At 45.0% G+C, this 27,167-nt stretch overlaps 1 protein-coding gene across 1 annotated transcript; it reads left to right on the top strand.

The window, feature by feature from the left end:
• Positions 1 to 8,456: 8,456 nt before the first annotated feature.
• LOC120916331 lies at positions 8,457 to 18,858 on the top strand. The gene is made up of 5 exons (XM_040327238.1): positions 8,457 to 8,662; positions 10,438 to 10,548; positions 13,329 to 13,481; positions 14,928 to 15,065; positions 18,260 to 18,858. Exons 1-5 carry the CDS (start codon positions 8,611 to 8,613, stop codon positions 18,463 to 18,465), a joined length of 660 nt encoding a protein of 219 aa, XP_040183172.1. The 5' UTR covers positions 8,457 to 8,610; the 3' UTR covers positions 18,466 to 18,858.
• Positions 18,859 to 27,167: the final 8,309 nt, after the last annotated feature.

Below are 27,167 nucleotides of genomic sequence, written 5' to 3'. Positions count from 1 at the left end.
TGCCTTGCGCTCTCATATAAAGTCCCAACCTTTGTTTTTAATTAAATCTGACACTTTTCAGGGACCAGTGACAACAATACAGTGACCAGTGCTAAAAAATATGCACTGTCACTGTACTAATGACACTGGCAGGGAAGGGGTGATCAAAGGGTTAAATGTGTTCCCTGGTAGTGCTTTGTAACTATGGGGGGGGGGAGGTGCTTTGACTGGGGTAAGACAGAGATCTGTGTTCTTGCTTAGCAGAAACACAAGGGCCCAGATTCAGAAAGAAGTTACGCTGGCGTATCTATTGATACGCCGCGTAACTTCTAGGATGCTCCGGCGTATCTTTTTTCTGTATTCAGAAAACAAGATACGCCAAAATTTTGCTAAGATCCGACTGGCGTAAGCCTATTACGCCGTCGTATCTTAGTTGCATATTTACGCTGGCCGCTAGGTGGCGCTTCCGTATATTTTCGCGTAGAATATGCAAATTAGGTAGATACGCCGATTCAGAAACGTACGTCCTGCCTGGCGCATTTTTTTACGTCGTTTACGTAAGGCTTTTTCCGGCGTAAAGTTACCCCTCATAAAACAGGGGTAAGTCATGTTAGGTATGGATGTTGGAAACGTACGAACAGCGTCGTGTTTTACGTCGTTTGCGTAAGTCGTCCGTGAATGGGGCTGGGCGTAAGTTACGTTCACGTCGAAAGCATTGACTATTTGCGGCGTAATTGGGAGCATGCGCACTGGGATACGTCCACGGACGGTGCATGCGCCGTTCGAAAACAGCGTAAATTATGTGGGGTCATGTTAGTTTAACATAAAACACGCCCACTACCAGCCAAATTTGAGTTAGGCGTGCTTACGCCAACACATTTACACTACGCCGCCGTAACTTAGGGTGCAAGTTCTTTCTGAATACGGAACTTGCGCCCTAAGTTACGGCGGCGTAGAGTATCTGAATCTGCCCCAAGATCTCCATCCTGCCCTCTAACAGAATGGCGATCTGCCTTGTTTACACGCCTCCCCCGGGAACGATTGGTGGGTCCCGGTGGACCCGCTGATTGGCTCCCGCTGTGTCCAATCACAGCAGGAGCAGAACACTTTAACTTTTGTGCAAGCCAATCAATATCCGCTTATTAGGATTTTTTTAAACAAAAATATGTAGCTACAGTAAATACAGTATAAGGTAAGAAAAAAAAAATCCCATAAAGAATATACCATAGTTTGTAGACGTAAAAACTTTTGGACAAACCAATAAATAAACACTTATTGGGATTTTTTTTTACCAAAAACTTGTAGCAGAATACATATTGGCTTAAATTGACGAATAAATTAATTATTTTTTTATTGGCTATGTATTATAGCAAAAAAGTAAAAAAAAAAATTTTTTTATTTTTTTTTAATTGTCGGTAATTTTTTGTTTATAGCTCAAAAAAGTGATCAAAGTTAAGAATCAAATAACACCAAAAGAAAGCTCTATTTGTGGGAAAAAAAGGACGTCAATTTTGTTTGGCTACAATGTCGCACGACCGCGCAATTCTCAAATAAAGTAATGCAGTGCCGAATCGCAAAAAAAAACAGCCCGGTCATTGAGCAGCCAAATCTTCCGGGGCTGAAGTGGTTAAAGGAGGGTTCAGATTATTTCATGGTTTGTATATATATATATACATTTACTGGTCATTGGGCAGCCAAATCTTCCAGGGCTGAAGCAGTTAAAGGAGGGCTCTGATTATTTCATTGTGTGTATATATATATATATACACATTTACTGGTCACAAAGGGGGGTAAATCCTTCCGGGGATGAAGTAGTTAAAGGATTTGTGTATTTTCAATGTTGCTCTGAAAGCCGCATAAAAAGATCCTTCTCTTCTTGTACGGTATTTTTCATTTTATTTTTTTCTGCATTGGTACTGGTGCCAGCTCCCTATGCCCTTTTGTTGACCATAGGCTGCTGCCTATTAGCCCTAAAAAAGGCCAGAATCTATTAAAAGGAGACCCCTCTCTGCGGGCCCGTCGCTACAGGACAGGCAAAACAAACAATTGCTTGGGGCCCCGAGCTGGCCTGGGGCCCCCAACTTCCCCTTCCCATGATGTAGCCGAGCTCCTCTTCCTTCTACCTGGAGTCCTGTCAGTCCGGCCGGGTACCGCGCGTGGTACAGAAGATTCAGTTTCCTGTTGCCGGACTGACAGGAAGTGCACTATCAGATAGGGGACTGGGGAAGAGGCAGGGGGAAGAGGAGCTCGGCCACGCTACAGCGGCAGCCTACAGGGAAGAAGGGGAGGTAAGAATATAATTTTTTTTTAGTGTAGCGATAACGTAGGCTTTGCATGTGGGGGGGGGGGGTGCTTGGGGGCCCCCATTTTGCTTGGGGCCCCCAAATTCATTCAAACGGCCCTGCCTCTCTGTAGAGTACAGTGCAAGTTTGGGACCACCGAAATTCAAACAGGATTTATAGAATTTAAAAAAACACAAATAGCCCAACTTTGAAATCCAGTCTTGATGCTGCCACCTAGTGTCAGTTTTTGATACTTCACTTTAAAATTGAGATTGAGAAAACGTTCTCAGGCTTGTCAAGAAGAAGCCGCAACTGATTTGGTGCAACCGCTAAATCAATCAATGACAAGGATTATTGCCAAGTAGGAGAATGGAATTCTCCTAAGAACCGATCAAGCATGTGTGGGAAAACTTGATAGTAATTATTTTGTGTTGTATTTGGAAAAAAAAAAAAAATTTTTTTTCATGTGAGTTTTCTTTTTAACTAAATATATTACTAAAGTGACTTTACTCCAGTGTGTGAACTGATGTTTTTTTTTGCAAATTTGTTGCAGATCAATTATCAATTTTTATGGGGGGTAGAAATTTTTATTAGTAAAACCCAGTTAATAAGAAATGGCCCCTTTCCATTGGAGTTGGTGTGAACACTGGAGTGCTCAATCGCCAGTCCCAGGGCTGCAAACGGTAACATGCATGATTCTCCTCTGCACATCTGCTTTATAAATAATTCAACAGCCCAAAAAAAAAGAGAGCTAGATTCAGGTAGCTCGGCGCATAGTTTTGCCGGCGTAGCGTATCGAATATACGCTACGCCGACGGCGCGCACAGAGCCCAGAGCAGTATTCACAAACCACTCGACACGTACGTTGCCGCGGCATAGCGTAATATGGTCGGCGTAAGCCCGCCTAATTCAAAGTAGGCAGGTAGTGAGCGTGCTACATTTAAATTAACCGTGACCCCATGTACATGAAGGGCGGATCGAACGGCGCATGCGCGCGCATGCTCAGAATCACGTCGCATATACTCCCTAAGGCCTCGTACACACGGACGGACTGTCCGCGGACCGTTTTTAGCGGACATGTCCGCCCAGGGATTTCTGTCTGATGGTTGTACACACCATCAGACAGAAATCCGCGCGTACACGATACGCGGTGATGTGGCCGCGACGATTACGCGGCGACGTGCACGGCCCTGGAAGGTCAATGGGCGATGTCCGCAGACCGTTTTCAGCGGACATGTCCGCCCGGAGATTTGTGTCTGATGGTTGTACACACCATCAGACAGAAATCCGCGCGTACACGATACGCGGTGACGTGGCCGCGCCGCCGCCGTGACGATTACGCGGCGACGTGCGCGGCCCTGGAAGGTCAATGCTTCCACGCACGCTTCGAATCACTTCGACGCATGCGAGGGCTTTCGGCCGAGCGGACATGTACGGTGAGTCTGTACAGACGACCGAACATGTCCGACGGACAGGCTTCCAGCGGACATGTTTCTTAGCATGCTAAGAAACATTTGTCCGCTGGAAAACGGTCGGCTGGACAAATGTCCGCTGGAAACCTGTCCGGTCGGCCGTACACACGACCGAACATGTCTGCTGAAACTGGTCCGCGGACCAGTTTCAGCAGACATGTTCGGTCGTGTGAACGGGGCCTAAGATACGTCGGCTCAATGCTTTCGCCGTGAACGTAACCTACGCCCAGCCCCATTCCCGTACGACTTACGTAAACGACGTAAAATTTGACGGCTGTTCCGACGTCCATACCTTAGCATTGGCTGTGCCTCATATAGCAGGGGTAACTTTACGCCTGACGTACGCCTTACGTAAACGGCGTAGCTTACTACGACGGGCGCAAGTATGTTCGTGAATCGGCGTATCTAGGTCATTTACATATTCAACGCGTTAATCAACGGAAGCGCCCCTTGCGGCCAGCGTAAATATGCACCCAAGATCCGACGGCGTAGGAGACTTACGTCGGTCGGATGAGGCCAGAATTCAGGTGTATCTAGTAGGGTTGTCCCGATACCACTTTTTTAGGACCGAGTACAAGTACCGATACTTTTTTTCAAGTAGTCGCCGATACCGAATACCGATACTTTTTTTAAATGTGTCCCCAAATGCAGCCATGTCCCCCCCATATTCAGCCATGTCCCTCACATATGCAGCCATGTCCCTCTAGCCATGTCCCTCACATATGCAGCCATGTCCCTCTAGCCATGTCCCTCACATATGCAGCCATGTCCCTCTAGCCATGTCCCTCACATATGCAGCCATGTCCCTCTAGCCATGTCCCTCACATATGCAGCCATGTCCCTCACATATGCAGCAATGTCCCTCTAGCCATGTCCCTCACATATGCAGCAATGTCCCTCCAGCCATGTCCCTCGATGCGGCGGCGCGATGCAGCGGCGGGGGGGGAAAGGGGGGGGGGAGTATTCTATTTAGGTATCGGGGGTATTTGCGCGGGTACGAGTACTCCCGCAAATACTCGGTATCGGTCCCGATACCGATACTGGTATCGGTATCTGGACAACCCTAGTATCTAGTATAGAGAATAGGGCGCATAGATACGATGGCGCATCTGTTCACTTACACTGCGTATCTGTAGATACGCCAGCGTAAGTGTTCTGTGAATCTAGAAAATGTTTATTGCAGTCCCTTTTTAAAAAAAAAAAAATAATAATATTGTTTACTTTTTTTTTTACTTATATTAATATATAAATGTAACTGTTGTATGTTTTTCCTCTGACTGTTAAAATCACAAGAAAACACAAGAAAAAAAGGATAAATAAATGGTATGCTAAAACATAATAATATAAATAACACATGTGCTTGCGTACTAAGTAACAATGTTCTGTTGTCTTTAGAGAGTACAAGTAGGACAAGCAAAATTCTTACTGATTAGACTATCAAGGGACAATGTTTGTTTTGCAATTCCCATGTGAAATTACCTAAAATATGTTTATATTTATTATTTTATTTTACTCGCTTACTAAAATATACTTCTAATTGTGTTGCTCATAAAATATAGATCAGGAGCTCCCTCTAGTGGCTCCTTGTATGACAGCACTCTTCGCATCAATGCTGCCTAACAAGAACTGCAGTCTGCTCACATAGGGGTGGATTCACAAAGGAGATACGACGGCGTATTTCCAGATACGCCGTCGTATCTCTGAGTCTGGCCGGTCGTATCTATGCGCCTGATTCATAGAATCAGTTACGCATAGATTTCCCTTATATCCGACAGGTGTAAGTTTCTTACGCCGTCGGATCTTAACTGCATATTTACGCTGGCCGCTAGGGGCGTGTACGCTGATTTACGTTTAGAAATATGTAAATCAGCTAGATACCCAAAAAAACGAACGTACGCGCGGCCGATGCAGTACAGTTACGCCGTTTACGTTAAGCTTTTCCCGGCGTAAAGTTACCCCTGCTATATGGTGGCGTACATGCGGCGTATCCTATGTTAAGTATGGACGTCGTTCCCGCGTCGAATTTTGAAAAATTTACGTTGTTTGCGTAAGTCCTCCGTGAATGGGTCTGGACGTCATTTACGTTCACGTCGAAACCAATACGTCCTTGCGGCGTACTTTGGAGCAATGCCCACTGGGATATTCCACGGACGGCGCATGCGCAGTTCGTGAAAAACATCAATCACGTCGGGTCATGGTTAATTTACATAACACATGCCCACCTCTTCACAATTTGAATTAGGGGGGCTTACGCCGGCCTATTTACGTTACGCCGCCGCAACTTTCTTTTGAGAATACGGCACTTGCCTGTAAAAGTTGCGGAGGCATAACATAAATAGGATACGTTACGCCCGCACAAAGATACGCCATTCTACGTGAATCTACCCCAAAATTTGTAATAAAAACATCTTTTGCCATTCTAAAGCTTCCCTCCAACTACTTTTCATATTATTTTATATATTCTGTGATACTTGCCAAATATGCTGCATCCCTCCACTGAGTCTGGCTGCATCCATTTTAACTGTGGGCAGCTGAAGCTGCTGCCTGTTCACTTCCTGGATTTACACAGACACACAGAGGTATACACCTTCAGCTCTGGAGCTCTCATTGGCCCTCTTATGACTCACCCCCCCCCCTTTTTTTCCTGTCAAACTCTCACGGAAGTGAGAGAGAGAGCTGTGCATGATGTCATAATCCTAGGCATATGACCAGACAGGAAACAGGAAGTGGGCTGTATAAGGGATTTACTGGCAGAAAAATAAATGTTTTACTATCCAAAGTTAAAACAACAACAAGGGCAGAAGATTTATTAGATGGAAAGATGACTGAAGTTCCACTTTACCCAGGAGAGGGACTGGCCTTTTTTTTTTTTACAGGAAGTTCCTACACAAAGGCAAAGATTTATGCTGGATTACTGCACAGATCTGGAAGATCTGCCGGCGTACTTCGTCTGTGGATCTGGCCCTATAACTTTTGTGCAAACCAATCAATATACACTTATTAGGATTTTATTTACCAAAAATATGTAGCAGAATACATTTTGACCTAAATTGATGGATAAATTTAAATTGTTACATTTTTTATTGGATATGTATATATAGCAGAAAGTAAAAAAAAAAAAAAAAAATCCAAAATTATTTTTGTTTATAGCACAAAAAAAAGAAAAACGCCAAATACCACCAAAAAAAAAAAGCTTTTTTTTGTGGGGAAAAAAAGGACATATTAGGATTGTATTTACCAAAAATATGTAGCAGAATACATAATGGCCTAAATTCATAAAGAAATTTGATTTTTTACATTTTTTTATTGCATATGTTTTATAGCAGAAATTAAAAAAAAACTTTTCAAAATATAAATTTGTGTTTAACGCAAAAAATTTAACTTGCCAAATACCACCAAAAGAATGTTTTTTTTTGTGGGAAAAAAGGAAATATTAGGATTTTAGGGGGTAATCCACAAAGATCCGGCGTAACTTAATTTTTCCCATTTAAGTTACACTGCCTTAAAATTTCTACCTAAGTGCCCGATCCACAAAGCACTTACCTAGAAATTTTGGGCTGTGTAACTTAAATTCCGCCGGCGCAAGGCGTTCCTATTTTCATGGGGGCGATTCCCATTTAAATTAGGCGCGCTCCCGCGCCGGCCGTACTGCGCATGCTCGTGACGTCATTTTCCCGACGTGCATAGCGCGAAATTACGTTACGCCGAGCTTTGTGGATTGCGACGGGTCAATAATGTTGCGTCGGGAAAAAAAAAAGATACGGCGCGAAAAAAAAAAATTTAAATTAAAAAAAAAAATCGCGTCGCTGGACAGACAGGTCTGTTTTTACATGGTGTACTAACTTTACACTTTGTAAAAGCAGCCCTAATTTTGCGTTTGCAAACTAAAACTTACGGAGAAAAAACGAAGCTGAAAAGCTATGTGGATCTCCGTAAGTGCTAATTTGCATACCCGAGGCGGCATTTCGACACGAAATGCCCCCAGCGGCGGATGCGGTACTGCATCCTAAGATCCGGCAGTGTAAGTCCCTTACACATGCCGGATCTTCTGCCTAACTATGGGAAACTGATTCTGTGGATCAGTTCCATAGTTAGGAACAGGGATACGACGGCGTAACAGCACTTATGCCGTCGTATCCCTTTTGTGGATTTGGCCCTTATTTACCAAAAATATGTAGCAGAATACGTATTGGACTAAATTGATAAATACATTTTTTTTTTTTTTTTTTATATATATGTTTTATAGCAGAAAATAAAAAAAAATATATATATATATTTTCTTTCAAAATTAAAATGTGTCTATAGCGCATAAAATTAAAATGCCAAATACCACCAAAAGAACGTTTTTTTTCCGTGGGGAAAAAAAAGGACATCAGTTTTATTTGGGTACAACGTCGCACGGATGCGCCATTGTCAAAGTAACACAAAAAATGGCCTGGTTATAAAGGGGGGTAAATCTTCCGGGGGGGGTGGGGAAGTGGTTAAGGTCAAACTAAAGACTGTGGAATTCTTGAACGATTTTTCTTTTGTTACTTTTTTTAGTTTTGATGACATGTAAGTGAATGATGACAGTGGTACTAAACACCTACAACCTGCAGCCCAGGCACAGATGCAAATCGTCTCCCATACCTTTCCATGAATTGTATACATTGTTCTACTAGTGGAATATATGTAAACAACGGAGTATATGACTGCGTGTTTTATGGTTCAGGCTAAGCACATTTCAATATTTTAATGTTACCAGCATGCTACAGAGGCTCTGAAAATATTTGATCTTCATGCTTTGACCTGGGACTTGCCATATACATGAAGTTGTATACAGAGCTGAGACCAGCCCGGCGAGTGGAGTGGAGTGGAGTGGAGTGTGTATTACAACTATGATGACCCCCGGGCACCTATGGCTTCTACTGTCCGCTGTTGCTGGAATAAGTAAGTAAATGATTTAGGTCAGATGAGATCTCATACTTTGTCTGTCCATTCGTTGCTCTATATGTGCTCTATAAGGGAAACATCTTGTAGATATTTGGCCATCACACCTATATGTGCTTCTTGGATGCGCCATCCAAAAACCATGAGAATTATTATGAAGTTAGCCTTGCTTTGCCTTGCTCTGCCTTGCTTTGCCTTGCTCTGCCTTGCCCTGCCTTGCTCTGCCTTGCTTTGCCTTGCTCTGCCTTGCTCTGCTTTGCTTTGCCTTGCTCTGCCTTGCTCTGCCTTGCTTTGCCTTGCTTTGCTCTGCCTTGCCTTGCCTTGCTCTGCCTTGCTTTGCCTTGCTCTGCCTTGCTTTGCCTTGCTCTGCCTTGCTTTGCCTTGCCTTGCTTTGCCTTGCTCTGCCTTGCTCTTCCTTGCTTTGCCTTGCCCTGCCCTGCCTTGCCCTGCCTTGCCCTGCCTTGCCTTGCTCTGCCTTGCTCTGCCTTGCTCTGCCTTGCTTTGCCTTGCTCTGCCTTGCTTTGCTTTGCTCTGCCTTGCTTTGCCTTGCTCTGCCTTGTTCTGCCTTGTTCTCCCTTGCTCTGCCTTGCTCTGCCTTGCCTTGCTCTGCCTTGCTTTGCCTTGCTCTGCCTTGCTTTGCTTTGCTCTGCCTTGCTTTGCCTTGCTCTGCCTTGCCTTGCCTTGCTCTGCCTTGCTTTGTCTTGCTCAGCCTTGCTTTGTCTTGCTCTGCCTTGCCTTGCCTTGCTTTGCCTTGCTCTGCCTTGCCTTGCTTTACCTTGCCTTGTCTTGCCTTGCCTTGCTCTGCCTTGCCTTGCTTTGTCTTGCTCTGCCTTGCCTTGGTTTGCCTTGCTCTGCCTTGCCTTGCTTTACCTTGCCTTGCTTTGCTTTGCTTTGCTTTGCTTTGCCTTGCTCTGCCTTGCCTTGCTTTACCTTGCCTTGCTCTGCCTTGCCTTGCTTTGTCTTGCTCTGCCTTGCCTTGCTTTGCCTTGCTCTGCCTTGCCTTGCTTTGCCTTGCTCTGCCTTGCCTTGCCTTGCTTTACCTTGCTTTGCTTTGCTTTGCTTTGCCTTGCTCTGCCTTGCCTTGCTTTGCCTTGCTCTATGGTTTCAACTAAAGTCTTCACTCTTCTGTGCCCATTTGGCTAAAAGGAGATTCGTGAGGTCATGTACTGATGTTGGATGAGAAGACCTGTCAAGTAATTTCCATTCCAATTCATTCAAAGGGTGTTCAGTAGGGTTGAGGTCATGGCTTTGTGAAGGACACTTAAGTTGCTCCATGCCAAGTTGGTCAAACCATGTCTTTATGGAGCTGGCTTTCTACACAGTGGCAGAGTCATGGCGAACACCAAAGGGTCTTCACCAAACCGTTACCACAAGGTTGGAAGAGTTAAATTGTCTAAATGTCATTAATATTTAACCTTAATTATGGGTGGGGGTCCATATATCTGTGTTTTTTATTGTATAGTTATTGGGTTATTGGAATTCTATCTATCTATCTATCTACCTCTATCTATCTATCTATCTACTGTATCTATCTCTATCTATCTATCTATCTATCTATCTATCTATCTATCTATCTATCTATCTATCTATCTATCTATCTATCTATCTATCTATCTATCTATCTATCTCTATCTATCTATCCTTATATCTCTATCTATCTATCCTTATATCTCTATCTATCTATCTATCTATCTATCTATCTATCTATCTATCTATCTCTCTATAATGTATCTTTTGTACCCAATCGTATAATTTTTCCTATTTTCTTGTTCCAGGTCACGCCCTAATATGCACTTATGATTCGATCTTTGATAACCATACGAATTCGAATATTAGCTGTCCATCTGACAATTATTGTTCCAGTACAGTCTTAGAATTCTTCTCAGGTACATTTCATTCCACAGAAAAATCTTTACTCAGATCCTTTGTGCGTTTTCAGACAGGTTAAAAAGTTGCCCTTCAGTAACTGCTGTCAAGTTGTTCCTCCGGGTGGATTCTAATCCACATTCCAGAATCCTTCCAAGTTCCATTCTGTGTTGAGCCCAGATGAAGGGGGACTGGGTTGCCCCCCGAAATGCGTTTATCCAACAGTTAGACCTCTTGCACATGGCCAGTTGCCAACGCGTTTCGGGGGCAACCCAATTCCTCTTCATCAGGGCTCAACACAAGATAAAACTTTGGTGGACTATCAGCCTGTCATTAGTTTAACCACTTACTGCCCAGCCAGGGGCAGACTGACCATTCGGGCTCTCGGGCGCTGCCCGAGGGCCCCATGCCATTAGGGGGCCCCATCAAGGTTGCCAGCCAGTACGTAAAAATCTGTGTTTTTTTACATCTGTCCCTGAAATGTCTCTTACCGACATCCTTTTGGTCTAAAAATCCCAGGGTTATAGCTGCCCCGCCTCTCCAGTACCTTTTCAGTGTCTGTATGTGTATTCTGTGTGTGTGTATGCTGTGTGTGTATACTGTATGTGTGTGTGTGTATATACTGTGTGGCCCCATAATCTATTGCCTGGGGGCCCCATAATCTCCCATTGCCTGAGGGCCCCATAATCTCCTATTGCCTGAGGGCCCCATAATCTCCTATTGCCTGAGGGCCCCATAATCTCGTATTGCCTGAGGGCCCCATAATCTCCTATTGCCTGGGGGCCCCATAATCTCCTATTGCCTGGGGGCCCCATAATCTCCTATTGCCTGGGGGCCCCATAATCTCCTATTGCCTGTGGGCCCCATAATCTCCTATTGCCTGGGGGCCCCATAATCTCCTATTGTCTGAGGGCCCCATAATCTCCTATTGCCTGAGGGCCCCATAATCTCCTATTGCCTGAGGGCCCCATAAACTCCTATTGCCTGGGGGCCCCATAATCTCCTATTGCCTGAGGGCCCCATAATCCCCTTTTGCCTGGGGGCCCCATAATCTCCTATTGCCTAAGGGCCCCAAAATCCCCTTTTGCCTGGGGGCCCCATAAACTCCTATTGCCAGGGGGCCCCATGAGTTGTCAGTCCGCCCCTGCGCCCGGCCTATAGCAGAATGACGGCTGGGTGGTGGTTGCGTTATCCTTATTAGACGTCATATGACTTCCAGCGGGATAAGCCGCTATCGCGTGCCCCCAGGGACGTGCAGCGCGGCGATCGGTGGTGGCGGAGGGCGGAGCTGTTGCATTTTTATTTTCGGTCCGTCGGGTGGCGTCAGATGGATCTACATTGCGGGACATTTTTTTTTTTTTTTTAAATAAAGGACTTTATTTTTTACACTTGCCCTTACCAATTCACATGGGGGGACGGGATCTGGGGGTCCCCTTGTTAAGGGGGGCCTCCAGATTCCGAAAATGCTGCTCCCCTGCAAAGTGCTGCCCTAGGCCTAGGCCAGGATACAGCACTGCCACAACCACCGGCAAGGGTTGTGGGGATGAGGCCCTTGTCTCCATCAACATAGGGACATGGTGCTTTGGGGGGGCAACTCCAAAGCATCCTCCCCATGTTGAGGGCATGTGGCCTGGTACGGTTGGTGCTCTCTCATCCCCCTTTTTTCCTGTGGCCTGTGGAGGAAACAAATGAACGGAAGTTCCACTTTTGGGTGGAACTCTGCTTTAAGAACAGCCCTGTCTGGATAGACAGACCTGTTTTATACACTGCTACCCACCGCCAGCCTGTGAATGGACAGAAAAAGGAGACGCAACGTATTCACCTCTCCATCGCCCTGCTCTCTCCTTCTGTCTAAACACTAAACAATATGGCCCGGATTCTCAGAGGACTTACGACGGCGTAGCGCCATATACGCCGTCGTAGGCCCGAATCCGACCCCTCATATCTATGCGCCTGATTCTAAGAATCAGTTACGCATAGATATCCATTAGATCAGACAGGCGTAAGTCTCTTACGCCGTCGGATCTTAACTGCATTTTTTTTTACCGCTAGGTGGCGCTCCCGTCGAATTCCGCGTCGAGTATGCAAATTAGCTAGATACGCGAATTTCCAAACGTACGCGCGGCCGACGCAGTAAAGTTACAACGTTTACGTAAGGCTTTTCCCGGCGTAAAGTTGCCCCTGCTATATGAGGCGCAGCCAATGTTAAGTATGGCCGTCATTCCCGCGTCAAAATTTAAAAAAGTTACGTCGTTTGCGTAAGTCGTCCGTAAATGGGTCTGGACGTCATTTACGTTCACGTCGAAACCAATGGAGCCTTTGGAGCAATGCACACTGGGAAATTCCACGGACGGCGCATGCGTGGTTCCGCAAAAACGTCAATCACGTCGGGTCACAGTAGTTTAACATAAAACACGCCCCCCTGATACAAATTTGAATTAGGCGGGCTTACGCCAGCCGATTTAGGCTACGCCGCCGCAACTTACGGAGCAAGTGCTTTGACCGTCTAAGTTGCGGCGGCGTAACGTAAATCGGATACGTTACGCCGCCGCAGAGATACGCCGCTGGACGTGAATCTGGGCCTATGTTCCTTTAGTGCAGCACAACTGACTGGCTCCTGCTGCTGCTTCTCCCTCCCCAAATATAAGCTCTGCTCTCCAGCAACTGCAAGAAGCTGATTCCAAGTCTAAATCAAATGATGTATTAATGATTACAGAGCTACATTTGTTTGTGTTTTTTTCCCTATCTGCTTGGAGTTCAGCTTTAATAAGAGTTATAAAACGTAATAATATGTCTTTAGTTGTCGAATCAGATTATTATTACCTCACTGAACGTACCTGTGTGCAACGAGACTGGTGTCACTTTGATGGGAGTTTCACTGCGGAGCGGCAAAAAGCAAGGATAGCCATCAGCTGTTGTGACACCAACTACTGTACTCCTACAATGCCTAGTGGTAAGTTCTATTTATTATGTTTAGAAATATGTTTGCCAAGTATTGTGCACACAGCAGAATATACTGTATATTATATATGTAGCACCCTCTTCCATAGGTAGGTGCTAGAATAGGATTGTTTGCTAGGGACACTGTCAGCACAGGTAAATTTAGGCAGGCCTATGCTTCAGGCTAGGCCTGTTTGTTTTGATCTAGGGGGCAGGGAGTGGTTAGTGTAGCAGTGGGTGTGGCCACCTGTGCTCTGGTTATGAGGTGCCTCAAGGAGTCTCCTGAGGTCTCATCTGCTCTGTCAGCTTACGCCCCTCTTCTGTGTCACCCCCCCCCCTTCCTCTGTGTCACCCCCTCCTCTGTGTCACCCCCCTCCTCTGTGTCACCCCTTCCTCTGTGTCACCCCCTCCTCTGTGTCACCCCCTCCTCTGTGTCATACCCCTCCTCTGTGTCAGCCCCTTATCTCTGTGTCACCCCCTACTCTCTGTCACCCCCCTCCTCTGTGTCATACCCCCCTCCTCTGTGTCACCCCCCTCCTCTGTGTCAGCCCCTTTCCTCTGTGTCGCCCCCTCATCTGTGTCGCCCCCTCCTCTCTGTCAGCCCCCTCCTCTCTGTCAGCCCCTCCTCTTCTGTGATAGCCCCCCTCCTCTGTGTCAGCCCCCCTCCTCTGTGTCAGCCCCCTTCCTCTGTGTCTGCCCCCCTCCTCTGTGTCAGCCCCCCTCCTCTTTGTCACCCCCCTCCTCTCTGTCATCCCTTCTCTCTGTCACCCCCCTCTCTTTCACCCCCCTTCCTCTGTGTCAGCCCCCCCTCCTCTGTGTCAGCCCCCCTATCCTCTGTGCCACCCCCCTCCTCAGTGTCAGCCCCCTTCCTCTGTGTCAGCCCCCCTCCTGTGTTAGCCCCCTTGCTCTGTGTCAGCCCCCTTCCTCTGTGTCAGCCCCCTTCCTCTGCGTCAACCCCCCTCCTCTGTGCCACCCCCCTTCCTCTGTGTCAGCCCCCCCTCCTCTGTGTCAGCCCCCCTATCCTCTGTGCCACCCCCCTCCTCAGTGTCAGCCCCCTTCCTCTGTTTCAGCCCCCCTCCTGTGTCAGCCCGCTTCCTCTGTGTCAGCCCCCTTCCTCTGTGTCAGCCCCCTTCCTCTGCGTCAGCCCCCCTCCTCTGTGTCAGCTCCCTTCCTCTGTGTCAGGTGGGGGCCCCAAGAGGATGGTTGTATGGGGCCCCAAGCCGTCCCCACCGGGAGAACACAGAAATCATTGCTAGCGGCCTAAATAGCCACTAGCAATAGTCACATGTTAAAATCCAACAGGCTGATCGATCAATCGACTTGGGTACACTAATTTAATCTCGGCTAGTTCCTGCTGAATTGACTGAGATTCGAACTGTCTATGGCCAACTTAACTTTGTGAAGATGAACGGAATGTGCTATTTAACTAGTGATTATAGTACTCATTTTTCTTCTCTAGCAAGCAAAATAAGTCCACCTCCACTCAATGGTGCGACGTGCCCAACATGTCATGATTTTAACAAAACCACCTGTGACAAGGGAGACTTCATGTTCTGCAGAGGCAATGAGACGAGATGTTCAACTGAAATAACCAATAGTAAGCAACACTGAAGATAAACGTACTGTACTTTACAAACATAAGACTCAAGTCCATCTATTTCCATAGCTTGCTATGGCATGTGGCCTGGTATGGTTTTGGGGAGGGGCGCTCATTGACTTCCCCCTTTTTTGGCCTGCTGAGCTGCATACTTGGATAAGGGTCTGGCATGGATTTTGGGTGGGGGACTCCACACCATTTAAAAAAAAAAAAAAATTGGGGTGGGGTTCTCCTCAAAATGCATTCCAGATCCAAAGGACCTGGTATGGATTGGGGAGGAACCCTACGCTGTTTTTGGTGGCTCTTCTTTTGTTTACATTCTGATGTCAGTGGGGAACCCTTCTGACACCCAATTATTGTTAAGGACGTGGCGGCCAACTGCTCCTTAACAACCAGCTATTCACAAGTCAATTTGGATGCTTTAACCACTTCGGCCCCGGAAGAATTTACCCCCTTCCTGCCCAGAGCACTTTTTGCGATACGGCACTGCGTTGCTTTAGCTGACAATTGTGCGGTCGTGCGACGTTGCACCCAAACAAAATTGACGTCCTTTTTTCCCCATAAATAGAGCTTTCTTTTGGTGGTATTTGATCACCTCTACGATTTTATTTTTTTTTGCTATAAAAAGAAGAAGAGCGACAATTTAGAAAAAAAAGCAATACTTCTTACTTCTGTCTATAATAAATATCCCCCAAAAATATATAAAAAAACAGTTTTTTTTCAGTTTAGGCCAATACGTATTTTTCTACATATTTCTGGTAAAATAAATTGCAATAAGCGTATATTTATTGCTTTGTGCAAAAGTTATAGGCCTAGATTCACGTAGGGCGGCTTTACGTTGTGCGAGCGTAGCGTATCTTATTTACGCTACGCCGCCGCTACTTAGAGAGGCAAGTGCTGTATTCACAAAGCACTTGCATCCTAAGTTACGGCGGCGTAGCGTAAATCGGCCGGCGTAAGCGCGTGTAATTCAAAGTAGGCAGGTCGTGGGCGTGTTGTATTTAAATTAAGCGTGACCCCATGTAGATGCATGGCCGAACGAACGGCGCATGCGCACGCATGCTCAGTATCACGTCGTATTTACGCCCAAAGATACGCTGGCTCAATGCCTGTGACGTGAACGTAACCTACGCACAGCCCCATTCACGTACGACTTACATAAACAACGTAAAAAGATACGCTTGTTCCGACGTCCATACCATACATGGGCTGCGCCACCTAGAGACCTGCTTTATCTTTACGCCGGCGTATGTCTTAAGTAAACGGCGTAACTAATTGCGACGGGCGTACGTACGTTTGTTAATCGGCGTATCTTGCTCATTTACATATTCAACGCGGAAATCAACGGAAGCGCCCCAAGATACGACGGCGTAGGAGACTTACGCCGCTGGTATCTTGGCCAAATCTATGCGTAACTGATTCTATGATTTAAGCGCATAGATACGACGGCGGCCATTCGGACTTACGGCGGCATATCTGGAGATACGCCGTCGTAAGTCTTTGAGAATCTGGGCCATAGAGTCCACAAAATAGGGGATAGTTTTATGGCTTTTTTATTATTATTTTTTTTACTAGTAATGGCGGCGATCTGCGATTTTTTTATCATGACTGCAACATAATGGTGGACACATCGGACACTTTTGACGCTATTTTGGGACCATTGTCATTCATACAGCGATCAGTGCTTTAAAAATGCACTGATTACTGTGTAAATGACACTGGCAGGAAAGGGGTTAAACACTAGGGGGCGAGGAAGGGGTTAAGTGTGTCCTAGGGATTGTTTCTAACTGTAGGGGGGATGGGCTACGAGTGACACGACAGTGATCCCTGCTCCCGATGACAGGAAGCAGAAGATCAGTGTCCTGTCACTAGGCAGAACAGGGAAATGCCTTGTTTACATAGACATCTCCCTGTTCTGCCTCCCCGTGACACGATCGCGGGCCGCAGGTGAACATTGAGTTTGCGGGGCACGCCAGCATGGCTTCTTAAAGGGGACGTACCTGTACGCCCATTTGCCCACCGCTGCCATTCTGCCGACGTATATCGGCGTACAGCGGTCGGCAAGTGGTTAAACATCTGAATGAAACACATTTATTTAATTGTTTTATTATAATAAACTTTGGATTTGTTGAAATTAGTTATTGTTGTTGGTGTATTCGAATCTCAGAATAATGGGAATTTCATCCGTATTTTCGATTCATAATGAAATGAGCTGCATGTATATAAACTTAATGAAGTCATCCAATCTAAGGATTTATAAGCTGCAATATATATAAAAATAAAATAAAAATCTTGGGCCAGATTCACAAAGAGATACGACGGTGTATCTACAGATATCTCCTGATACACCATCGTATCTCTGACTTACACTGGTCCTATCTATGCGCCTGGTTCATAGAATCAGATACGCATAGATAGGACTAAGATCCGACGGTGTTACAATGTGTTACACTGTCGGATCTATTTTTAAATAAAAAAATGGCGCCGGGGGCGTTTCCGCTGATTAACGATAAATAATATGTAAATCAGCAAGATACGCAAATTCACAAACGTACGCGGACCCGTCGCAGTGTTCTTACGTCGTTTCCGTAGCGGTTTTCCGTCGTATACTTACCCCTTCTTTTATCAGGCGCAGCCAATGTTAAGTATAGCCGGCGTTCCCGCGTCAAATTTGAATTTTCCTACGTCGTTTGCGTACGCCGATTCACGAACACGCGCGTGTCGCAAGTCCCGCTCACGTCGCAACCACTGACGTCCTAGTGACGTCAGTGGGAGCAATGCACGCCGGGAAATTCCCCGGACGGCGCCTGCGCATTTAAATCGGCGCGGGAACGCGCCTGATTTAAATAGTACACTCCCCTAGCCGCGGAATTTGAATTCCGCCGGGGGATTTAGGATCCGCCGTCGCAAGTTTGGAGGTAAGTGGTTTGTGAATTAGCCACTTGCCTCCTAAACTTGCGGGAGCGGATCTTAAATCACGTAGATCGAGCGGATCTATAGATCCGCTGCGCTACGTGAATCTGGCCCAAATCTTGGGTTTAAATATGATTTAAATTACGTTTGTTTGTTCTTTGTTACCTATTTATATCATTTATATCATTATTATATTATTTTTTAAATATAATTGATATCATTTAAATCATTTTTAATCTTTAATTATAATTTATATCATTTAAATAATTGTATTTTTACAGATACAGCTGTCTACACCCGTCGAGGATGTGCCACTGACAGTTTTTGTAACTTTTCTACAAATATTTACTTTAACAGTTTCATATTCAATGCAACATCATATATGTGTGACCCCGTTAAAAACAGAAGTCCCCCTCTACACAATGATTTTACCATCGTTTTCACTTTGGCAATCGTTCATATTCTTTTTCATGTCTTTTGGGTTTAGGAAAGTCAAGTTTATTTCATGAATCATTCCATAGTGGATTTGTTTATTTCTGTTTAAAGCCTGGCAGTATTTTATGTTGTTATTAATATTTACCTTTTTGGAAGTCTCCAGGCCTTTTCCTCTTTGCCTTTTTTTCTATATTTTGCTGTTCTTAATGGTGTAAAGACAGGTGTAAATCAGTGCCACTCTGCACCAGAAAACTGTGAATAATGACCCCTGTAATGATGTCTCCTCAGGGGCAGGGCTATGATGCACTTATAACATGTTATCCCACTGAGGACATCTTATGGTGGAGAAGAGGTACTGCAGGGGACAAGAGAGTAACCACTTAAAGTGGTGTTCCACCCAAAAAAATAAAAACATTTACACTAGCAGCTACAGATACTTACCTGTCCTGGAGTCCAAGCAATGTGGATGTTGGCAGCTGATGTTTCCATCAGCTGCCGCCTTTTGGCTTCACGCCGGGAACCCTGCTGCGCAAGCGCGAGGCCTGCTCCTCTCTCCTACTGGCCCGGCCGCCGCGGGCCCGCCACGATCGCGCGGACGGACGAGGTGGGGGCGCACGGAGGCACAGGATCCTGGGCCAGATTCACAAAAGAGATACGACGGCGTATCTCCTGATACGCCGTCGTATCTCTGTTTTAGGGGCTTCCTAACTATGCGACTGATTCATAGAACCGCATAGTTTGCCCTAAGATCCGACAGGTGTAATTGTTTTACACTGTCGGATCTTAGGATGCAATACCGCGGCCGCCGCTGGGGGGAGTTTGCGTCGTAAACCAGCGTTGGGTATGCAAATTAGTACTTACGGCGATCCACAACGGTTTTTCGCGTTCGCTACGTCGCTGCTAGTCTAGTTTCCCGTCGCAAAGTTAGTCGTCCTTTTAGCTGCCCTAACTTTACACAGACCATGTTAAAGTATGGCCGTCGTTCCCGCGTCGAAATTCAAAAAATGTTTTTCTTGCGTAAGACGTCCGGGAATACGAAAGTACGCTACGCACGTCGCCGTTCGAAAAAATTACGTCACTTCGCGCAAAGCACGGCGGGAAATTCAAAAGTGAGCATGCGCAGTTGGTCCGGCGCGGGAGCGAGCCTAATTTAAATGGCACACGCCCCTTTGAATTACGCGGGCTTACGCCGGAGGCCGCCGGCGTAGGTTTTCATTGCAAGTGCTTTGTGAATCAGGCACTTGCGATGAAAACTTGCGGCGGTGTAACGTAACTACAATACGTTACACCGCTGCACTTCTACGTGAATCTGGCCCCCTGTGTCTCCGTGCACCTCCTGTACAGTGCCGCAATGTCATCTGGGACTTCGCCCATATGATTGACGTGCCTGAGAAAAACTCCCCCCGGCGGATAAGGCGCGTCCCAACTTTCCGAAAGGAGCCGAACCGCGAGTCGGCTCTATACGGCGCCTGGGCAGTCATCTCTACACGGCTCCTAGTCGGTGCGCAGGCGCCGTATAGAGCCGACTCGCGGTTCGGCTACTTTCGGAAAGTCGTGACGCGCCTCATCCGCCGGGGGAAGTTTTTCTCAGGCGCGTCAATCATAAGGGCGAAGTCCCAGATGACATTGCGGCACTGCACAGGAACGCCCACTCCCGCGGGAGCGAGTACCCGGAAGCCGGGAGGAAAATACCGATAATACTGTATGTACACCCCCCCAAAAAAAACAAAAAACGCATACTGTACATGTTTGAGGTATACTGAATGTAATGTTATATACTTGTTTTTTGGGTGAACCTCCGCTTTAAGGTTTGTCCCGCTTTTGTCTTTTCTTCTTTTTATTTTTTTATTCTGTTGGGAAACAAATACAGTTCAGCTCAGGGCTGAATTTTTACGAAATTGATTATTTTATTTTTTTTCAGTCGTTTTTCATTGAAATCTTTGTTATGGAAAAAACACTGGGCTAGATTCAGTAAGGGCAGCGTATCTTTGTGCGGGCGTAGCGTATGTTATTTACGCTATGCCTCCGCAACTTAGACGGGCAAGTGCATTATTCACAAAGCACTTGCTCCGTAAATTGCGGCGGCGTAGCGTAAATGGGCCGGCGTAAGCGCGCCTTATTCAAATGTGGAAGGGGGGCGTGTTTTATGTTAATGTATGATGACCTGACGTGATTGGCGTTTTTTACCAACGGCGCATGCGCCGTCCGTGTACACATCCCAGTGTGCATTGCTCCCAAGTACGCCGCAAGGACGTATTGGTTTCGGCGTGAACGTAAATTACGTCCAGCCCTATTCGCGAACGACTTACGCAAACTACGTAAAAAATTCTAAATTCGAAGCGGGATCGACGTCCATACGTGCGCCTCATAGAAGCAGGAGCAACGTTACGCCGAAAAAGCCTTACGCAAACTACGTAAAAAAATACCGCCGGGCGCGCGTACGTTTGTGAATCGGCGTATCTAGGTCATTTGCATATTCTACACTGAAAACGACGGAAGCGCCACCTAGCGGCCAGCGTAAATATGCACCCTAAGATACGACGGCGTAAGAGACTTACGCCGCTCGTATCTTAGCCTAATTTAAGCGTATATGGTTTCCAGAATACGCTTACATTTACGACGGCGTAAATTCAGAGTTACGACGGCGTATCGACTGATACGCCGGAGTTACTCTTACTGAATCTAGCCCACTATTTTCTATTAAAATTCATGTAACTTTCCAATTAGCGATGGACCTGTTGGCCATCCTTGATAAGCCTCACTGTTAAATGTTTTATACCTGTTATAGCCTCTTGTTATCTTCAACTCTGTATGTAGAGGTTACAACATATGTTATCATGTATGTACTATTTCTACCTGTTCTAAGATATATTTGTTTTCTTTATTCCTAATAAAACTTTTATGAAAGAAAAAAAAGAAAAAAAAAAAACACAATTGTTTTGTATTGTATATGCAGCAAATACAGATTAACTTGGATTAGGAATTATTGGGCTTGTTGATTAGAATCCAGCTAAAATTATATTAATTATAAGTCGCAAGTCGTTCGGAATAGGGCTGGGCGTCATTTACGTTCACGTCGAAAGCATTGGCTTTTTGCGGGTTAATTTGGAGCATGCGCACTGGGATACTTTCACGGACGGCGCATGCGCCGTTCGTAAAAAGCGTCATTTACGTGGGTTCACAATAAATTAACATAACACACGCCCACATCTTCCACATTTGAATTAGGCGGGCTTACACCGGCCTATTTACACTACGCCCCTGCAACTTTGCTTTGAGAATACAGCACTTGCCTGTCAAAGTTGCGGAGGCGTAACGTAAAAAGGATACGTTTCACTCGCACAAATATGCGCGCTCCTACGTGAATCCGGGCGCATGTGCTATAGAAAAGGGGGTATAACAAGACGCTTTTCCCAACTTGTTCATTCCCCGACGTGTTTATTCCCCGACTTAGTTGGGGTAGGCGGTACACTTTGGTGGGGGTGGGTCAGCCACGCCCTGTGACCTTTGACCTCTGGGGACCCGCCTTCTGACCTTTGGCCTTTGGGGGAGGTCCCCTTTCCAATTCCTGAGTCCTAGCCATATTCTTCAAAGGGAAACCCTAACCCTAACCCAAAGCCCTAACCCTAACCCCTAACCCTAACCCCTAACCCTAACCCTAACCCTAACCATAACCATAACCCCTAACCCTAACCCTAACCCCTAACCCTAACCATAACCCCTAACCCTAACCCTAACCCCTAACCCCTAACCCTAACCCCTAACCCTAAATCCTAACCCTAACAAATTATACTCTTTATGGTGGAGTTTTTATAACTATCATACCACTGTCTTTGAACTGTGAAAACAGTAAATTGAAAATTAAAAAAAAAAAAAAAAAAAAGTATTGATCGTTCAAATTGTCTAAATATAATTATTCATTGGTAGGATATGCCTCATAAAAAAAAAGAGAGAAATAAGTATCCCTATATTATAAATATCATATAGGGAAAAAGCCCTATTGTATGTTTTATGCTTTGGATCCCATTGTGGGTACCCACCAGAAGGGAGCCTGGTTTAACATGAGCAGTCTCACCAAAGTATGTTTGGATAATGTTTGGGTTGAGGTCCAGATGGATTTTGCAATGGCAATAGTGATGATGATAGTGAAGTTTAAATACAGGCATACATGTATTACTATGACACTAAACCCAACACACTAGACATGTGCACAGAATTTTTTTTCGTTTTTTTTTTGTTCTGTTTCGTATCGTTCCGTAGGTTCGTTCCCGTTAGTTTTTCGTAAGACGCCCGTTTTCCTGTTCCTTCCCATTCGTTTTTCGTACGACGCGATTTTTTCGTATTCCGATCGTTTCGTATTTTGGTTACCGTTTTATTTTCGTACATGCGGGATGGTTCGTTATTCTGTTTAATTCATGTTCGTTACTTGTTAGACAATAATTTTCGTGAATTTTCGTCATTTTGTACTTTCGTAAATATATCGCGGGATTCTCGGCACTTTCAACACGCGGCTCATCCATATTAACTATTGTTAAGCCCCATACACTTGGTCAGACTTTTTTAACAACAAACATAAAAACGATCGTTTTACCGAACGTTCGTTCGTTTTTAAACTCCATCAGAAAACCATTTTTGGGTTCCAGGTTCAAAAGTCTAGCCAACTGATCCTTCAGACGAAAATCCACAGAAAAGTTTATTTGGCTTTACTGTACTACTCAGCACAAAAGAGAAGCTGCTTCACTAACTACACTCACTGCCCATTCAAAAAAACGAAAATGACATCTTATAACAAAAGATTTGCATTCTGTATTTTGAAACCAAATTACGAACAGAAAAAAGGAATTCAGAATGCAGAATACAAATCTTTTGTTATAAGATGTCATATGAACATACAAACAGAAAAGGGAATCAAACAAAATACAGAATGAAAATCTTTTGTTATAGATGTCATATGAACATACAAACAGAAAAAGGATTCAAACAAAATACAGAATGAAAATCTTTTGTTAGATGTCATATGAACATACGACTGAAAATCAAAATACGAACAGAACAAGGATTCAAACAAAATAAAGAATGCAAGTCTTTTGTTATAGATGTCATATTCGTTCTTTTGCCGTTTTCGTTTTGTCGTATTTTCGTCAGATCGTTCGTTCGTATTTGCGGTTGTTCGTTATGCGGCTCATTCGTAATCCCGTCGTTTTCGTATTTTGGTGCTTAAATTTTTTCGTATGTACACATTATTCTGCGGGTACGAAAATGAACATTTTCGTACGAAAATAACATTCGTACGAACGGGAATGCACATATCTACAACGCACCCACAGTCTAGGTACAAATTCAAATAGGCCCCAAAACCTTTCCAAAAATTGTACGCACATTGTTCTACTGCCTGTATATATGTAAATAGATAGATTAAGTGAATTTGTATTTTACGTTTATTGTAAGACACATTTTAATATTTACATTTTATTACTGGCATGCTACATACAGCGAAGTGTTGATGTTTTCACATCTCCATGGTGTGACTTTCCATATATATAAAGGTCCAACGGCAAGTCTATTTATTGTCTGTTTGTCTATTAATTAATTAAGGTATGATATTAACAAACCCAAACATGCTCACTAAGCATAGGTTTAGGTGGAGTATTAATGTATTCAAATTTCTCTAGTATACAATGCTTTGAAAAAGTATACATACCCCTTGAAATTTTCCACATTTTGTCATCTTACAACCAAAAACGTAAATGTATTTTATAGGGATTTTCTGTGATAGACCAACACAAAGTGGCATATAATTGTGAAGTGGAAGGAAAATGATAAATGGTTTTCAACATTTTTTACAAATAAATTCGGGGGCATTTGTATTCAGTCAGTACTTTGTAGAACCACCTTTCACTGAAATTACAGATGCAGATCTTTTTGGGGATGTCTCTGCCAGCTCTGCACATCTAGAGAGGAACATTTCTGCCCATTCTTCTTTGTAAAATATCTCAAGCTCTGTCAGATTGGATGGAGAGCGTCTGTGATCAGCAATTTTCAAGTCTTGCCACAGATTCTCAATTGGATATAGGTCTGGACTTTGACTGGGTCATTCTAACACATAAATATGCTTTGATTTTGCTCTGGCTGTATGTTTAGGGTTGTTGTCCTGCTGGAAATTGAACCTCCGCCCCGGTCTCAAGACTTTTGCAGACTCTAAAAGGTTTTCTTCTAAGATTTCCCTGTATTTGGTGCCATCCATCTTCCCATCAACTCTGATCAGCTTCCCTGTCCCTGCTGAAGAAAAGCATCCCCACAACATGATACTGCCGCCACCATGTTTCACGGTGGGAATGGTGTGTCCAGGGTGATGTGCAGTGATAGTTTTCCACCACACATAGCGTTTTAGGCCATAAGGTTGACCAGAGCACTTTCTTCCACACATGGCTTTTCGCAAAATACAAACAGAACTTCTTATGGCTTTCTTTCATCAATGGCTTTCTTCTTGCCACTCTTCCATAAAGGCCAGATTTGTGGAGAGCACGACTAATTGATTCTCCCACCTGGGCTGTGGATCTCTGCAGCTCCTCCAGAGTTACCATGGGCCTCTTGGCTGCTTCTCTGATGAATGCTCTCCTTGCCCGGCCTGGTCAGTTTAGGTGGACGGCCATGTCTTGGTAGGTTTGCAGTTGTGCCATATTCTTTCCATTTTCAGATGATGGATTGAACAGAGCTCTGTGAGATGTTCAAAGCTTAGTATATTTATACTCACCGTATAAGACGACCCCTCACTGTGCCATTGCCTCACCTCACTGTGCCATTGCCTCACCTCACTGTGCCATTGCCTCACTGTGCCATTGCCTCACTGTGCAATTGCCTCACCTGAGTCACCGTGCTATTGCTTCACCTGAGTCACCGTGCTATTGCTTCACCTGAGTCACCGTGCCATTGCCTCACCTGAGTCGCCTCACATCGTCGATCTTCATTACCGTACTTGCCTGGTGTGAGTCAGACTGCGGGTGTCCTTTTTTTTTAAAAGCCGCGCCTCCTCCTCGTGCTGTTCCGTGATAGGTGGAACACTCATTTTCCCAGCAGAGCCTGTGTTCAGTGTTCCGCCTATCATGGACGTCCTTTCGTCCGAGGCTGAGGACGAGACGACGTCCGTGATAGGCGGATCACTGAGCCTATCATGGAACAGCACAAGGAGGAGGCACGGCTTTTAAAAAATGGACGTCCGCAGTCTGCATCCGGTGTATGAGACGACCCCCGATTTCTGAGCCAAAATTTGAGGTACAAATTATATGATCCCTTCATTCAGGAGATTCATTCAAAAGTGTATTTGATTGAGGAATTGAATTACTCATTCAAACCCAATTTTTTTTTTAAATTTAGATTAATTAAACATTTTTAATAGACTTCAGCAATTAACATAAATTATGTAATTTTGTTTAGTTGTTTGTTTAGAATCGTGATCTCTATTTTTATTCTCAGTTTATCCAGAATTGTGTATGTATCATTTTGTTCTATTTAAATAATGTATAGAAGGTAGGGCCCGAAAGTGACTCAAGCCCAGGGGTCCCCACCACCCTAAGTCCTGCCCTGCGTATGGCAAAAAATAGCCTGGTCATGAAGGGGAAGGGGGAGTACATTTTTCAGAGCTCAAGTGGTTAGAGAAGAATAAAAATGGTTGCAATGCCTTATGCCGCGTACACACGACCATTTTTCACGATGTGAAAAATTACTTATTTTTTTATTTTTATGTCATTAAAAACGATTGTGTGTGGGCTCCAGAGTATTTTTCGCGACGTTAAAAATGGGCAATAAAAATTTAGAACATGCTCTAAATGTTCGCGTTGTCGTTTTTAACGTCGTAAATAACAGTCGTGTGTGGGCTTTAAAGCGGAGGTTCACCGGTAAAATGCTGTTTTTACCCTTAGATGGATGCTCATTTAGTCTAGGGGAATCGGCTAGTTGTTTTAAAATCCGAGCATTACTTACCGTTGTAGAGGGCGATCTTCTCCGCCACTTCCGGGTATGGGCTGCAGGACTGGGCGTTCCTTCTTGATTGACAGTCTTCCAACAGGTCTTCCGAAAGGCTTCCGATGGTCGCATCCATCGCATCACGATTTTCCGAAAGTAGCCGAACGTCGGTGCGCAGGCACAGTATAGAGCCGCACCGACGTTCGGCTTCTTTCGGCTACTCGTGACGCGATGGATGCGACCGTCGGAAGCCTGTGGGAAGACTGCCAATCAAGAAGGAACGCCCAGTCCCGAAGACCATACCCGGAAGTGGCGGAGAAGATCGCCCTCTACAACGGTAAGTAATACTTGGATTTTAAAACAACTAGCCGATTCCCCTAGACTAAATGAGCATCCATCTAAGGGTAAAAACAGCATTTATGGGTGAACTCCCGCTTTAATGACGTGAAAAAACTGTGCATGCTCAGAAGCAAGTTGTGAGACGGAAGCGCTTGTTCTGGTAAAACTAGCGTTTGTAATAGAGATAGCACATTCGTCACGCTGTAACAGACTGAAAAGCATGAAGACTGAAAAGCGCGAATCGTCTCTCACCAAACTTTTACTAACACGAAATCAGCAAAAGCAGCCCTAAGGGTGGCGCCATCCGAATGGAACTTCCCCTTTATAGTGCCGTCGTACGTCACCGAGCTTTGCTCAAGCTTTTTTTTTTCACGATCATGAGGCTTAATAATAATAATTGGGTTGAAAAATACTTTTTTTCTTTCTAGACCATTAAAAATGGCTGTGTGTACG

Source organism: Rana temporaria, chromosome 10 (assembly GCF_905171775.1).
Source record: "Rana temporaria chromosome 10, aRanTem1.1, whole genome shotgun sequence".
NCBI classification, from domain to species: Eukaryota; Metazoa; Chordata; class Amphibia; order Anura; family Ranidae; genus Rana; species Rana temporaria.
The sequence above is the reverse complement of the archived record's forward strand: the minus strand, read 5'-3'. Positions and strand labels throughout refer to the sequence as shown.